This window comes from Cajanus cajan, chromosome 11, assembly GCF_000230855.2.
Source record: "Cajanus cajan strain Asha chromosome 11, NIPB_CcT2T_4, whole genome shotgun sequence".
Taxonomy (NCBI): Eukaryota; Viridiplantae; Streptophyta; class Magnoliopsida; order Fabales; family Fabaceae; genus Cajanus; species Cajanus cajan.
The window spans coordinates 39,430,721-39,444,654 of record NC_138527.1 but is presented as its reverse complement, the minus strand read 5'-3'; the positions used below and the strand labels follow the sequence as shown (position 1 = coordinate 39,444,654).

Sequence of the window (13,934 nt, the reverse complement as noted above, 5' to 3'; positions counted from 1 at the left end):
TGTAATTAGTTTCCATTTCGTTTCCTGTAATTACAATAGCAAGATTCTTTCAAGTAAATGTTAGGTTAAAATTAACTAGTCACTTAGTATATATTTGTAATCACCCTGTATACAATAATCAGTGAAAAATATTCATCTTTTCCTTATATCTCATCATCTCATGTAAGAAATTAGTTGACAAAATAGAACCCACAAAACAAATGGCTAAGATATTGTGATACCCAGCATGCAGTAAGACAATTACCTGCATAAGGCATACTAGTTGAAAGGATAGTCCTCACTTTTCCATCCCAGCCAAGTATACTAATTGCAGTGGCAGTAGAAAAGAGAAGGGCAGGCCCAACCCATAAGAGTGATCTAAAGTAGTCATCAGTTAAGGTACTAAAAATGAGAATATGTCCAACTGACGTGAATTTTATGGTCTTCTTGACTGAGTAGGAGTGGAAAGTGGAAGGTAGAAATAGAGAACAGAGTAAACATGATTTTCAACTTAAGTAATGGCTTCAAGTGAAAGTGAGTACAGTTTATATTCCACCTCCTCATCTCCTTCCATATTTTCCACCTAATCAATCAAGCATATAATTAATAGTAATAGATGGTTCATTGATTTAATTGAAAAAAAAAACTAAGGATATTGAAGGAAGCCCATTGTCAAAATTTGATGAAGTGCCTGCAAGTATATCAAATGCTGCTGAAACAATAAGTACTCTCTGTGTTGTTAAAATTCCTGCAACGAATCCCCTCTTAGTTTCTTGCCAGTACACCTGCCAAATTTGAACAAACATGTATTTGTTAGTTGTCACCAAGCACAACCATAATAAAGTCATTTGATATTATTTCAACAAACAAGGAACCCTAGAACAAATGAGTAATTTTACCAAAGGGCAACATGGCTCTAAAGAGGCCAACAGTTTTCTTTGTGAATGCTAGGAAAAGGCCTTTGGTTATAAATGCCAAAGGACAAGGGAGCAATAAGCTAAATAAACATACATGCAAGTGACTTAACAAACTCAGAAATGCGAACCAACTCTCAAACCTGTTCCTCTAAACAATTTTTGGAAGACTTCCAATTCCAAATAGGGGCAGTAGCCTAGAGTTTAAATTCTACCTATGGAAATGCCAATATGGTAGAGGTTTTGGCATCCTCAGTTCATCCATAATCAGCTTCAGAACACGAAAAATCCATAGCAGTTCAACAGAGTGACAGTACGTAAAACAAAATTTTTTCTTTTTGTTCCTCACAATCACCAAAATTTAGTCCTTCCTTCAATCTTATGGCAACCATGTTAATTGAAGTTGTTCACGCAAACTGTTTATGCTGACATGGCCAAGTCTGATTAGTTCTGTTTTACTAGAGATTGCAAATTTAGTTAATTTCATCTCCATAAAATGGAAGAAAGGGAACTGCATTATTCAAAATTTATAGTTTGAGAGACAAATTTGAGAAGACTAAAAGAATATTTACTCTAAAGTTTATGGTTACAAAATATTTCTTTTAAAAAACAGGAACTTTAAATAACCAGGCTTTCATTTGTCTCTCCACTTTTTTTCTTTCTTTATTATTAATTCTTATCCCTGTTTTTTTCCTACTTAACTGCACATAAAAATGCACCACTATTAGTTGTAGTCATACTTAAAAATGCACACTATTGAATGATACCTGAAGTACAATCTCATTTCTTCTCAACTTGATTGACTTTTTGCCCTCACCCTTGGTTGATATATAATGCCCCTTGGAAGATGAAGTTGAGAGGCGGTACCCTTGTATTAGCTTTACTAATCCAATTTGGTTCCCATGAGAAGCAAACATCAAAGTTGAATCTACAACCAGAAAAAATAGATCAACACTTTATACTGCTAATAAAATAATGGCCAGCATGTAAAAATGTGTGTTGGTGTGTAGGGGAGAGGGATCATCTGACACCAGTTTAAGACTTAATATGATTTACACTCTGATTTCTTCTACAAGTTTATTTTGACCAATCCAACCATTGAATATGAGTAAATTTATGTAAATCTTGCAAGGTAAACTTCAAAATTTAATCAAGAAATTTTTTACAGAAAATAGTAGATGTTTCCATTTGTTTGAAATGTATGGCATACAAATATCTTCAAGGCTATTTGATGGAGTACAAAAGGTCTCCAATATGAAATTTTATGTGCATGATGCATATAATAAAAATTTTAATACAATAGGGATTGGGTGAGAATTACACCCTATAGAAAGTAATTTATTTTGCGTAAGATTGATCTAATCTACTACAGTCTCAATGGATCCCATCCCAACGGATGCACACTAAAACATATCATGACTAAGTAAATGTGTAGGTATTCAAGCACCTAAGGGGGTAGAATAAATACGATCAACTTCAGTTTCAAACATAAATGGTGTTGGGCCACAAATTGAATCGACACTAGTTTCCGTAGGTTGATTTTCTTCAAAAAGTTTATCATTTTCCTTAGTTTCTTGTGAGGCTCCTCCTGGTAGCGTATACACTGCCAACCCTGTCTTGTCATCATCAAGAATAGCAAACTGATTTTCATTGGGACCAATAAATGCAGCATCTCGGCCTGTAGACAATTGCTTGAATTATTTATAGCCTTGTAGCACACCATGCATGACTAAACTCGGGAAAAAAGAGAAAATAAATGCATTCCACGTATATAAATAATACCTTTGACTGTGCTGCTTTTACTGTTTGCGCTCTCTGCATCAGTATTTTCTCGATAAATTACAACTTCATTTGGAGTACCACTAAATTCATAAACTACAAGAAATAGGTGTTGCTTTTTACTGTAAATCAAATGTTTTGCTTGATACTCCACACTCCGAGGAATCTATACAAAGTTGTTGAACATTAGAAGGTTGAATATGGACATTATTTTTTCTTGTAAGATATAATAGTTGTAACATTATTAACAAATTAATTGTCGACAGTTGTATGTTCTTTTATATTAAATTTCATATAAGGATTATAGAAGATTTATGTAGATAAAATCAAGATCAGATTATTCAGAAAACATGGATAAGGTCTGGCCTTTAAAGCCTCAAATGGGGAAAACATAGGGAGGAAGGACAACTCCAAGTCACTCCATTTCACTAAGGAAAATTTGGAGCACTTGTGCTAGTTCTTTTTAACTAAAGTGTCAACCAGTACCAAAAAGGTAATTGTGTTTGTGCTGCTCTTGTTATTACCAAACAAAATTCTAAAGCCACATGGATCATTGATTCTTAGCCACTGACCACATAACAAATTGTTCATAATTGTTCCCCACATATAGTCCATGTGCAGGTCATAAAAAGGTCAAAATTGCAAATGATACCTTTTCTACTATAGTTTGTGATGGTTTCATTCCTATATTCAAAACTCTTAAGTCTTTACAATCCCTCGCAGCTAAAGTTTGCAAATATAGATCTCAGGTCTTTAAAATATTTTTTGGTAATAGAAGTTGCGAGATCAAAGGAAGGAATTATTGAATCACAGAGAAAATATATTCTAGATCTTAACATAGAAAATGGGATGATGGGCTGCAAGCCAACTAAAACACCTATAAATCCTAATAAAATTTTTTGAAACTTTAAGACAAAAAGATCCAGTAGATGCAGCTCGATACCAAAGTTTGGTGGAAAAATTGATTTATCTATCTCATACCTGGCCAAACATAGCCTTTGCAATAAGTTTAGTCAACTAATTCGTGCACTCACCACAAAATGAACACCTTGCGGCAGTTTACACGATTTAGGTATTTAAAAAGTGTTTCAAGCAAAGGATTGTATTTTAAGAAATATGAACAAGACATTGAAGTGTTCATAAATGTATGTTGGCTTCATCATTGACGGAAGTCAACATCTAGTTATTACACATTTGTTTGAGAAATTTGGTTACACGGGAAGCAAGAAACAATTGTATCCAAAAATAGTACGAAGGCTGAATATATGACAATTGCACAAGGAGTTTATGAGATTCTATGGTTAAAAGGAATTCTTGAAGTGTTGCAGCTTCCTACGACTCTCCTAATGATGCTGGCCTATGACAACAAGGCAAGTAGGCAACAATTAGTATTTCCCAAAACCCAGTTCAATATGACTAGATCATGCATCTAGAAATTGACGACCATTTTAAAAAAGAAAAGGTGGATTCAAGGCTAATTTGCATGTCATTTGTTCCTACTTCACAATAAAATGGCAAACATTCTTACAAAATGACTATTTACTATTTAGGCCTAATTTTGAATCCTTTGTAAGCTAGTTGGACATGTTGGACATCTATGCACCAATTTGAGGAGGGTGTCAACAATTGTATGTGCTTTCATTTTAAATTTCAAATAAGGATTCTAAAAAATTTAGGCAGTTAAGATCAAGATCAGATTATTCATATATGATCTCATCTAATTCTCCCTTATTTTTCTCCATATATTATCCTTATTTTATTATGTAATCAGGGTGGTAAGGATATCTCCTAGTCAATTCTATCTATATATCTCTCATATTTTGATCAATCAATAAAAAGAAATATATCTTTTACTCCTAAAATTGCATCAATATTATGCAAATGATAAAATCTATAGAACTCAGAGAGACGTGATATTTGTTAAACTTACTACTCTCTGTACATTACCGAATTATAAAGCTTCTTGTAGATACTCTCAGATTCAGATGAAATATTATATCCCATAAGATTGGGTCCATCCACATAGAAAGCTCTGACGGGATAATGAAGAACTCGATTCTCTTTATTGAAGAAATTTAGCTCCAAATGAAATGGCTGGTAGAGCATAAATGGTATCAGATGATTGAAGTACAATGCCCAAGGAAATAAAATCAGTCTCAAAATCAAATGTCAAAGGAATCTTGCCTGTATAACTGGAATGCCCTTCAGATGATGCTTGGTATCTAGAACAGTGATAAGGGGCAAGCGGGATATCGGAGCACTTTTTGTATTGCCTTCTATAAAATGCTACAAGAAAAATGTAAAAGTACAAAGTCAAGGAATTTTCCAAAGCTTTCTTAGGAAATGCATGATTGTAAGGAAATTTGATCCATCAAATTTGGTACTTTAGAGTTTACATCTAAGCCATTGCATCATTCTGACCTACAAGAAAGAAAACATAAGAACGAAACATACACTGTAAAGAAAAGCCTTCCTTGCAATGTCTAATATTGTAAGATGACTGTGGCTGCAAGGAAGAGAGAAGATAGTCAATTATGAAATGTCATTGATTACATTCGTGTAGTTCCTCCATTCCTATTTATAAGACCCTTTCAACTAATTCATACCCCTTAAAAAAATAGTTAATTTAGTTAATCATATTAAATTTGTCAGTAATGTGCATTGTTCTTCCAAAAGTACCCTTGACTTTTTGAAATTAATCATCTCTCTTCATCAGAATCTTACAATTCGCGATTTGAATCTCACGATTTGATACAACTCAACAACCTACCAATACGTATCTTAAGATGAATCTAAAATGACTTTGTATCTTACGATACATAAATGAATCTATGCAATTTCATATCATCGATGTGATTCAACGATTCATTCTTTTTTATTTTTTTGCCTTTCTTTCACCAATTCTCATGAAAAAATTGATAAGTCATATAAGCTTAAATTATTAAATGAAAAGGAAATGAAGGAACACTTTCAAACTTATCCTATTTGATTATTCCATTAATCAATTTGTCATTCATTCAATGTATATACTCTATTTAGTTAATTACTTGCTTTCTTTCCATTCTTCTAAAATAAAGGTTTCACAAACTCAGATATAACCAATAGTTTTGTTTTACAAGACTTCTACTTAAGTTGTTTTATCTATTTCTAGTTTTAAAAAATTACATTGAACACTATATATTGTATGATATATTTGAAGTAATTTTTCATTGTCTCTTAATGTTAAGATTAGATACAAATTATTATTCACTAGAAATTAGAAAAGGGTTTTATAAAAAGGGACAAGCAATTTGAACAATTACAAATCTCAACAAAAGTTTTCTCAAAATAAGTTTAAACTCAGTGACTGTAAAATGATTATGGTGTAATAGATAATAGGTTATGTATGACCATTCCAACTGAAGCAGGCAAAAATTGACCCCATGACATCATCTCTAACTCACAATTATGTAAAAAAGCATGTTCCAAATCAAATACAAAGATCATTTAAAGCATTACACATCTTCCTTATGCTTGTTTTTTACCCTCTTTCAGAATAGACAAATCAATATTATCTATATTTAACGGGAGACAATCTACTAGCAAAAAGAATAAGTGGTGACAAACTTTTCATAAGTCATAAATAGGTATAGTTATGAAAAATGTTAATAAGATAAAATCCCAAGAACATTGTTGAAAATCTCATATCGACTAGTGATGAGGCCAAAAGAGTATATGTCAGTGGAAAACAATCCTTACCTATCAAGCCGATTTTGTAGAATTTAGTTAGGTCCATAACCCACTATTCTAAAATGATATTAGAGTTATCATAAATCCACTCTAAAAGGGTCACCCACCATTTATACACGTACCAAACCCAATAATGTTAGGTGTGAGGGGGTGCATTGGAAAAAATCTAAGTCTACCCTATCTTAAATTATTAAAAAGGATCACTTATCATTTACTCACGCACCAAGCCAAATCTCATATCGATTAGAGATAAGGCAATTAAATAGTATATAAGTGAGAGCAACCCTCACCTTACAAGCTGATTGTTGGATCGAGCGCTTACCACTAGGCCAAAAGCTATAGCTGATAGTCAGGGCGCAACTCTTTTTACTTAAGAGCGCAGCAGCCCAAGCGCCATGATTCGACAGTGACTTGGCCCACCTAGCCTCCGCCACGGGACAATTGACCCGCAACAATCTCCCCCTCAGCAATTGCCCCGCTGGGTATCGAACTCATGACCTTGGCTCTGATACCAATTGTTGGATCGAGCGCTTACCACTAGGCCAAAAGCTATAGCTGATAGTCAGGGTGCAACTCTTTTTACTTAAGAGCGCAGCAGCCCAAGCGCCATGATTCGACAGTGACTTGGCCCAACTAGCCTCCGCCACGGGACAATTGATGCAACCCGCAACACTGATTTTATAAGGTTGAGTTAGGCTCGTAACTCGCTTCTTAAGATCATATTAGAGCCTATCCTAGTGAATTTTTTTGGGCCTGTTGGACTTTTATCAAACCACCCGCAAAGGTCTAGCCTTGCAAACTTCACACTCGATATGTCTAATCCTCGACATGAAGGGGATATGTTGAAAATCACACCAGCTAGTGATGAGGCCAAAATAATGTATATAAGTGGAAAACAATCTTCACCTTATAAACCAATTTTGTAAGGTTGAGTTAAGCTCATAATTCACTTTCCAAGGGACATATGTATGGACATAAGAAAACAATCTAATGACTAAAAAAAGAAGATTCCAAGATCAAGACTCCCAACATTTGCATTTAACCATTGCATTGCACAACATATATTGCATTCCCTGGCATTTCTCTCTACATAAAGGCCACAATCCACAACATAGTTGAAGCAGACATAACACTTAAGCCAAAAGATATGCTATGCAATTTTTCCTTTAAAATTTGAATGGCATAATCAATCATGGTTGGGAGATTTCTTGTATACTGTAAAAAGGAGGCATCGGTCTTAGAAATTAGGTTTTGTAAAACATTGCATTGACTGCTAATTGGCTCTGGCTTTTTCCTCTACAAACTACTTCATGGCATCAAGTTATCCGAAGTATGGCTTATGCTCTAATAAGTGGTGCCAATTCTGTGGTTAAAGCTACAAATGTTGGCCCTTGGAAATTTATATATGAAGGTTATGCTTAGATCTTTTACTTCCTAGGGTTTGGATGATGGTTTGGATTATTTCATCTCTTTATTTTGCACAATGCCCCTAGCATCCATTTTTATTCTTCATCTCCTGCTTTGCTTTGTCTCCTAATAAGCAAAGATACTTGGGGCTTTCTTCCAAACAAGGTTCAAGTTGAGAAGGTTTTGAGGTTGACTAAAATGTTTGGCTCCACAAACTACCATAACAAGGCACACAGTTGATAATCAAGCTTCTTCCATTGATCAGGATTTTCAGTGGTGACTTCATTGGGTCCTTTATCCAAATGGTCATGGTATCCCTAACTAAGAAACTGGAATTCCAAAGAGGCAGACCAAGCTAGATAATTTTTTTCCATCGAGTTTTATATGAAGTAATAGGTGTCCCAGAGTTGGGAAAACTAGCCTGTCACTTATTTTTTAGATCCATCCACAGCAACCCCTTCTTTGTTGTGTTTGAACTTCCATCTACGTCACCCACATGCTTACCTGTCATTTTCCTCATTTTCGCAAAAAACATCTCAGAATTTTCCTCCAATCTAGTCATTCATTCACCTAATTCTGGTTCCAACTTCATCTACTTTTTGCTCCAATGTATCCACACAATCAGATACTCTGCCATTGCAAGATTCTCCTTGCTTGTTTCAAGCAATTTCCCTTCCTCTGGATCCAGCAGGACGGACCAAAATGATAGAACACCAATTGATGAAGTAATAAAATATAATATTTTAACTCTAAAATTACACACAACACAGCAATACACTTGTTGTCCCAGAGACAAAAGTCTCGTACAGAGAGTATTCTCTATCATAAACTGCAAATAATTTCACATTGCCTAACTAAACAACCTATTATTTGATAATATTCAACAATTATTTTCTTCTCATCATTGTCATCCTGCAATTTGTAATACATGATTATTTTTCAAAGCAGTTATTTTCTACACATAACAGTCATCCTGCAGTTTCTAATACAAAACCATTTTCTAATATCTTTGCTATTAGTATTACAAAACCACTTATTTTCTATCTCGTATACTCCTAATAATTAACTAACTACAATCCATTAATGGAACTAACTTGAATCTTCGTTTTATGAATAAAGCACCATGCATGAATCTAAAAATTCATGAACCTAAGCTTTAAATGCATTTATTCCCAATAGATCAATTTCCAACAGTTAGTCACTTTCATAAGTGTCCATGAAAACTAGTGCTAAAAGCAGTCATAAGTGTATGTATAAATAATTCAATACTTAGGGTTTGTTTGAATAATTTTTTTCATAAGTATTTATAAGAGAAGAAAATAAAAAGAAACATAAAATAAGTTTTTCCATAAGTTATTAGTTTCTCCAAAAGCAAATTTTTTAACTTGTGAATAAGTTAATTTTAATTTATGGGAAAATTTGTTTAACATTTCCTTTTTATTTTCTTCTCCTGTAACAAGATCCTAATGTCATAAGTGCATGTACAATAGATTGTGAAGGTACCAAACCATCGCACAATCCAATAAATATCCAGCACCCATACAATCAAACATTATTGATTGCAACCACAACCATGTGCAATTTTCCAGCATTAATGGTCCAATCAGGTCTTGCTGAAGGCATCAAATGTAATAGGCAGGGGCCAAATATCACATCCTCATCATTGAGCCAAATGTAGAGGAAGGGATCTAAGCCTTTCTAATTAGATTTCAGCCTCCAGGAATCCAAGTGCTTTAAAGAATGAGCCTCTTTCAATTTTTATAATTCTTTTGCAAACCTTCACAGACTATGTTCATATACATACTAAAATTTTCCCCTTTTCATATTTTGGAACTTGGATGCTAAATCTGAATTTTTTTCACTCACCTTAACCATTCCATTGTAGATTATTTACCACCTAAAATTTTTTTAGTTCAATCTTTATTTATTGGGCATCCAACATTTAGAAAAATAAGAGACAAGTATTGGGACGCAAATAAGTCCCACATCAATAAAATAAGAGAAGAAATAACTATTTATAAAGCACACACATACTCAAATGATTGAGAGAGGCCTTTTTAGGTGATGACTAAAAGCAAAATCGTGAGAGTTTAAGTCCAAAACGGACAATATCTCATCATTGTAGAGTTGTGTGTGAAATAACCTTATAAAAATATAATCCTTGTAAAATATCTCCTTAGACCAATACTATAAAATAATCTCATCAGTAGTATCAAAGTCGCAGGTTAGATTCGGTGACAACCAATAAGTTATAACCCTTATAAAGTGATAAGTGATAATGTGATATACAAAGACAGATTGCATTGTATGAAAGGTTAGGTCCCTTGTTTGAAGCAAGGATTGTTGGGATACAAACAAGTTTCACATTAATAAAATAAGAGAAAAAATAACAACTTATAAAACACACACATACTCTAATGATTAAGAGACCTTTTGAGTGATTAATCAAAAGCAAAATTGTAAAGACTTAGATCCAAAGCGGACAATATCTCATCATTGTGAAGTTATGTGTGAAATAACCTTATAAAAATGACTCTTATAAAATATTCACTCAAACAAATACCATAAAAAAATCCCATCAACATGATCATATACCACTACCTGTTCTATTTAAGCAGCATATTTATCTTGTGCAAAAATCTAAAGACTTCAATTGAGGAAAGAGAGAAAAATATAAGGCTTGAATATATTTTTAACCCCTTAAATATGAGATAAATCTGTTTGTGGTCCCTCAAATTTAAAATTGAGTTTTTTAGTCCATGTAATTTGTAAAATAAAAAACTTAATTTAGTCTCTCTTGCTCAAATGACATTAATGAGTCTATCAAACAAAACTTACTTTTACCAAATCTGTCACACAAAACCCACCTGATACTACTAGTGCCTTTGTTAGTGAAAATATCACATTAAACCTAAGAGATATTGCACAATTGGCTCTTGTCACTATCGATGATGTTATTGGTGGGTTGGAGGGACTAAAACAAGTTTTTTCAAAAAAAAAAAACATAGACAAAAAATATCAATTTTAAATTTGAGAGACCAAAATAAATTAAATCAAATTTGAGGGGCTAAAAAAATATTTAAGCCAAAATATAATGTTATATACACACATACACCGGAGGTTGATACATAACACACCAAATTCTTTTTTCACAAAAAAAATGGTGGAAGAAATAACTGGATTTACAAAAGAAGTTCATATACCAGATGTAAATCAAAGTACATATTACAAGAACTAGTATCTTTTTCCCCTTTTAGGTGGGAACCATTCTGAGGAGCCAAACACACACCAAACTAAAGGTCAAGGCAGCCAATGGACACTTCATGATGGTGAGTTCTATGTCTGCCCTTGGAGCTTAGGATCAACTAGAAACCTAATAAAAGTTCAAATTGTACTGAATTCCTGTTTATTGAAAACTTGAAGAAACAGTTTCATGGAACATGCAGAGAAACAACAATAAATAGACTAATCCTCAAAATGGTTAACTACTAAATGGAAAATCAATCCACGAAGATTAAGAAGGAGCATGATACACTACAAAATGGTTAACTACTACGCATCACTATCCAAGATTGAACCCTTTTAATTAACCATTTTGAGGATTAGTCTATTTATTGTTGTTTCTCTGCGTGTTCCATGAAACTGTTTCTTCAAGTTTTCAATAAACATAAATTCAGTACAATTTGAACTTTTATTAGGTTTCTAGTCTTTTAATTAAAGCACCTAAAACTGTGTCATCAATGAGCTTTACATCCAGGTAGATTCTGCATCAACACTCAAACACTATTGTTGTAATGAAGCCCAATGTGCAATTACAGATATCAAGTTCAATTTTTAATCCAAATATAATCCAGTACTAGTACTACCTAGTCAAGATTCAAGACTAAAAAGTCAAAGCAAGAATAATAGGGAGATTTAGAATCAGGACAACATAATACAACACAGTGGATTCTAACCACCAGTTTTTCCATAAAATACTAGTTATATTTTCCTCTACCCAGTTGCAAATTTCAACTCACCCTTTCAGATGATGTTCTTGTAATTGAGCTTGAAGCTGATGGTCCGCTAACACTCCAGATGAACCCAAGGCTGACAATTTTTCTTTCAAAACAGATGCTGCATAGCATCTCTGTTGTTAGCAACATCTCATAAGTTACATAGAAGCAGTAAATACTAAGAAAATTAGCAAATAACATGGACGTCACTAATATGACAAATAAAGTGAAAGATACAACATGCAACAGTAATTAAAAATATGCACACAAAAAATTAGTATGTTAAGAAAATAAAAATAGAGATATAAATGAATAAATCTTTTGTCCAAAACCCCAAATGAAGACATTTTGTGGAATTATATCCATAAAAGAAGACATTGCATGGTACATTAGGCAAGGTATCCACAAAAAGAGGAGGAAAATCCAAGGTAATATTTAACCCCGTTGGACAATGGGCTTCACACTAAGTAATATGTCCCATGAAAATTAAATATGAAAACTAAATTTTATCATGCATCACACTGATCGATAGAAGTATGGTATATATTTATTAATCGTATGCTATAGCAGTGCTAACCGCAATAAAAGAAAATGAAAAGTCAGAGGAAGGCTCAGAGACAAATATAATGAAATGATTCTCTCTTAATGTTGATTGAACAATGAATAACGGTATATATACAACCTATACAGCCTAAAGGAAGAAAGATGACAAAATGGAATAACAGAAAAGTTACAGCAGAGCAAATTCTAATAACAGAATACAGTGAATAAGACAAAATAAGAAAGAAAGAAAAAAAACTATTGTGTAGCTATACAATTGATAAGGATGGCTATACAATCAGATTTGTTGATTAATGATACTCTTCCTTTATTTTTGATTAATTGTGCTCTTCCTCTGCTTTTACGCAATAAAGTCATTACAACAGGAGCAACCTTAGGGCTTAGCCATTGTAATTCATTTTGCTGTCATGGCTGAAATTGCAGCCAATAGCACACTATAGCGGTATAACACCCATGGGTAATGAAAACCCCCCTTTATGCCCCTGATGCAGTTTTGTTTGGGGAGGGAGGTAAAAATGAGATTTCTGAGAACAAAAAAGGTAGTTTTGGAAAAAAAATCTGTTCTTTCTTCATTAAAACTTAGAGTACTAGGAGAAAAACTGGGAGCAATTCTAGGAAACTGGCCCTATAAAATAGCTAGAAAAAATAAGTAGCACAATCACAATAAACAAGGAAAAAAATATCCTACAGATCAGGAAAGATTCTGACTCGGATTAATTTTCAATCCATGTCAGCCATTTCCAACAATTTCAACCCCTTTTCAGACCTTAAAGTGAAAGCCCTAGCTTTCATTGACTTCCCACCCTATGTCTCAAAACACAGTCACCATCTCAGACGTATGCCCACCCACCATCACTGGAGCAGTGGAGCCACCTCTTTTGCAGTAGTTTTCTGGTAACTGTGACCCTTTTCTATCCAACCTTCCCTTCTGTTTCCAGCCATCTTGTTTGCTTCCTAGACTTCTGTTATTATTTACTTGTATGTTTAGCTAAAGACCTACAACTCTTTATTGTTATCTATGAATATATCATGAAATTTGAGTAATTTTTTTAAAATTTTTTGAATGGCATAATCAATGCATATATATTATAAAGAATTGACTTGATTGCAATTTTAGTTCTCTAGGTTTCCATTGTGCTAATTGGGTCCCTAGAGTTTTCTCCCATTTACAATTAGGTCTCTCCATCCTAATTTCATCCAATATTTAAGTCATTAGTTTTTCTCATGTCATAAAAACAATAATTTACCCACAAGATCGTCAATACAACAATTATGTCAGTACAATCAAAGCACTTTTTTAGGTCATTGTAGTTCAAACATTGTGTTTTTGTTTTTAGTTGGAATATTGTATTTAACTATTTACTCACTACCATGTCATGTTGGCTAATTTCATTAAACATTAGATGGAATCAGGATGGGAGGAACTAGTTGTAAATGAGAGAAAACTTGAGGGACCGAATTGGCACAATTGAAATATAAGGAATAAAAATTGCACAATCACAATACTCGGGGACTAAAATTGCATAACTAAATTATTTAATCTGCACTCTATGGTGCACTTAAAATTTTA

At 33.4% G+C, this 13,934-nt stretch overlaps 1 protein-coding gene across 3 annotated transcripts in view; it reads right to left on the bottom strand.

The window, feature by feature from the left end:
- LOC109799955 (uncharacterized) overlaps positions 1-13,934 on the bottom strand; it is a 31,648-nt gene that overhangs the window by 12,247 nt on the left and 5,467 nt on the right. For all 3 annotated transcript variants that reach the window (XM_020360621.3, XM_083066582.1, XM_083066583.1), the window contains 9 exons: positions 11,828-11,924; positions 5,127-5,178; positions 4,857-4,958; positions 4,620-4,766; positions 2,676-2,838; positions 2,341-2,571; positions 1,661-1,821; positions 636-764; positions 245-362 (listed from right to left, as the gene is read on the bottom strand). In XM_020360621.3, coding sequence (XP_020216210.2) covers positions 245-362; positions 636-764; positions 1,661-1,821; positions 2,341-2,571; positions 2,676-2,838; positions 4,620-4,766; positions 4,857-4,958; positions 5,127-5,178; positions 11,828-11,924 — 1,200 coding nt within the window. The remainder of the gene's footprint in view (positions 1-244; positions 363-635; positions 765-1,660; positions 1,822-2,340; positions 2,572-2,675; positions 2,839-4,619; positions 4,767-4,856; positions 4,959-5,126; positions 5,179-11,827; positions 11,925-13,934) is intronic.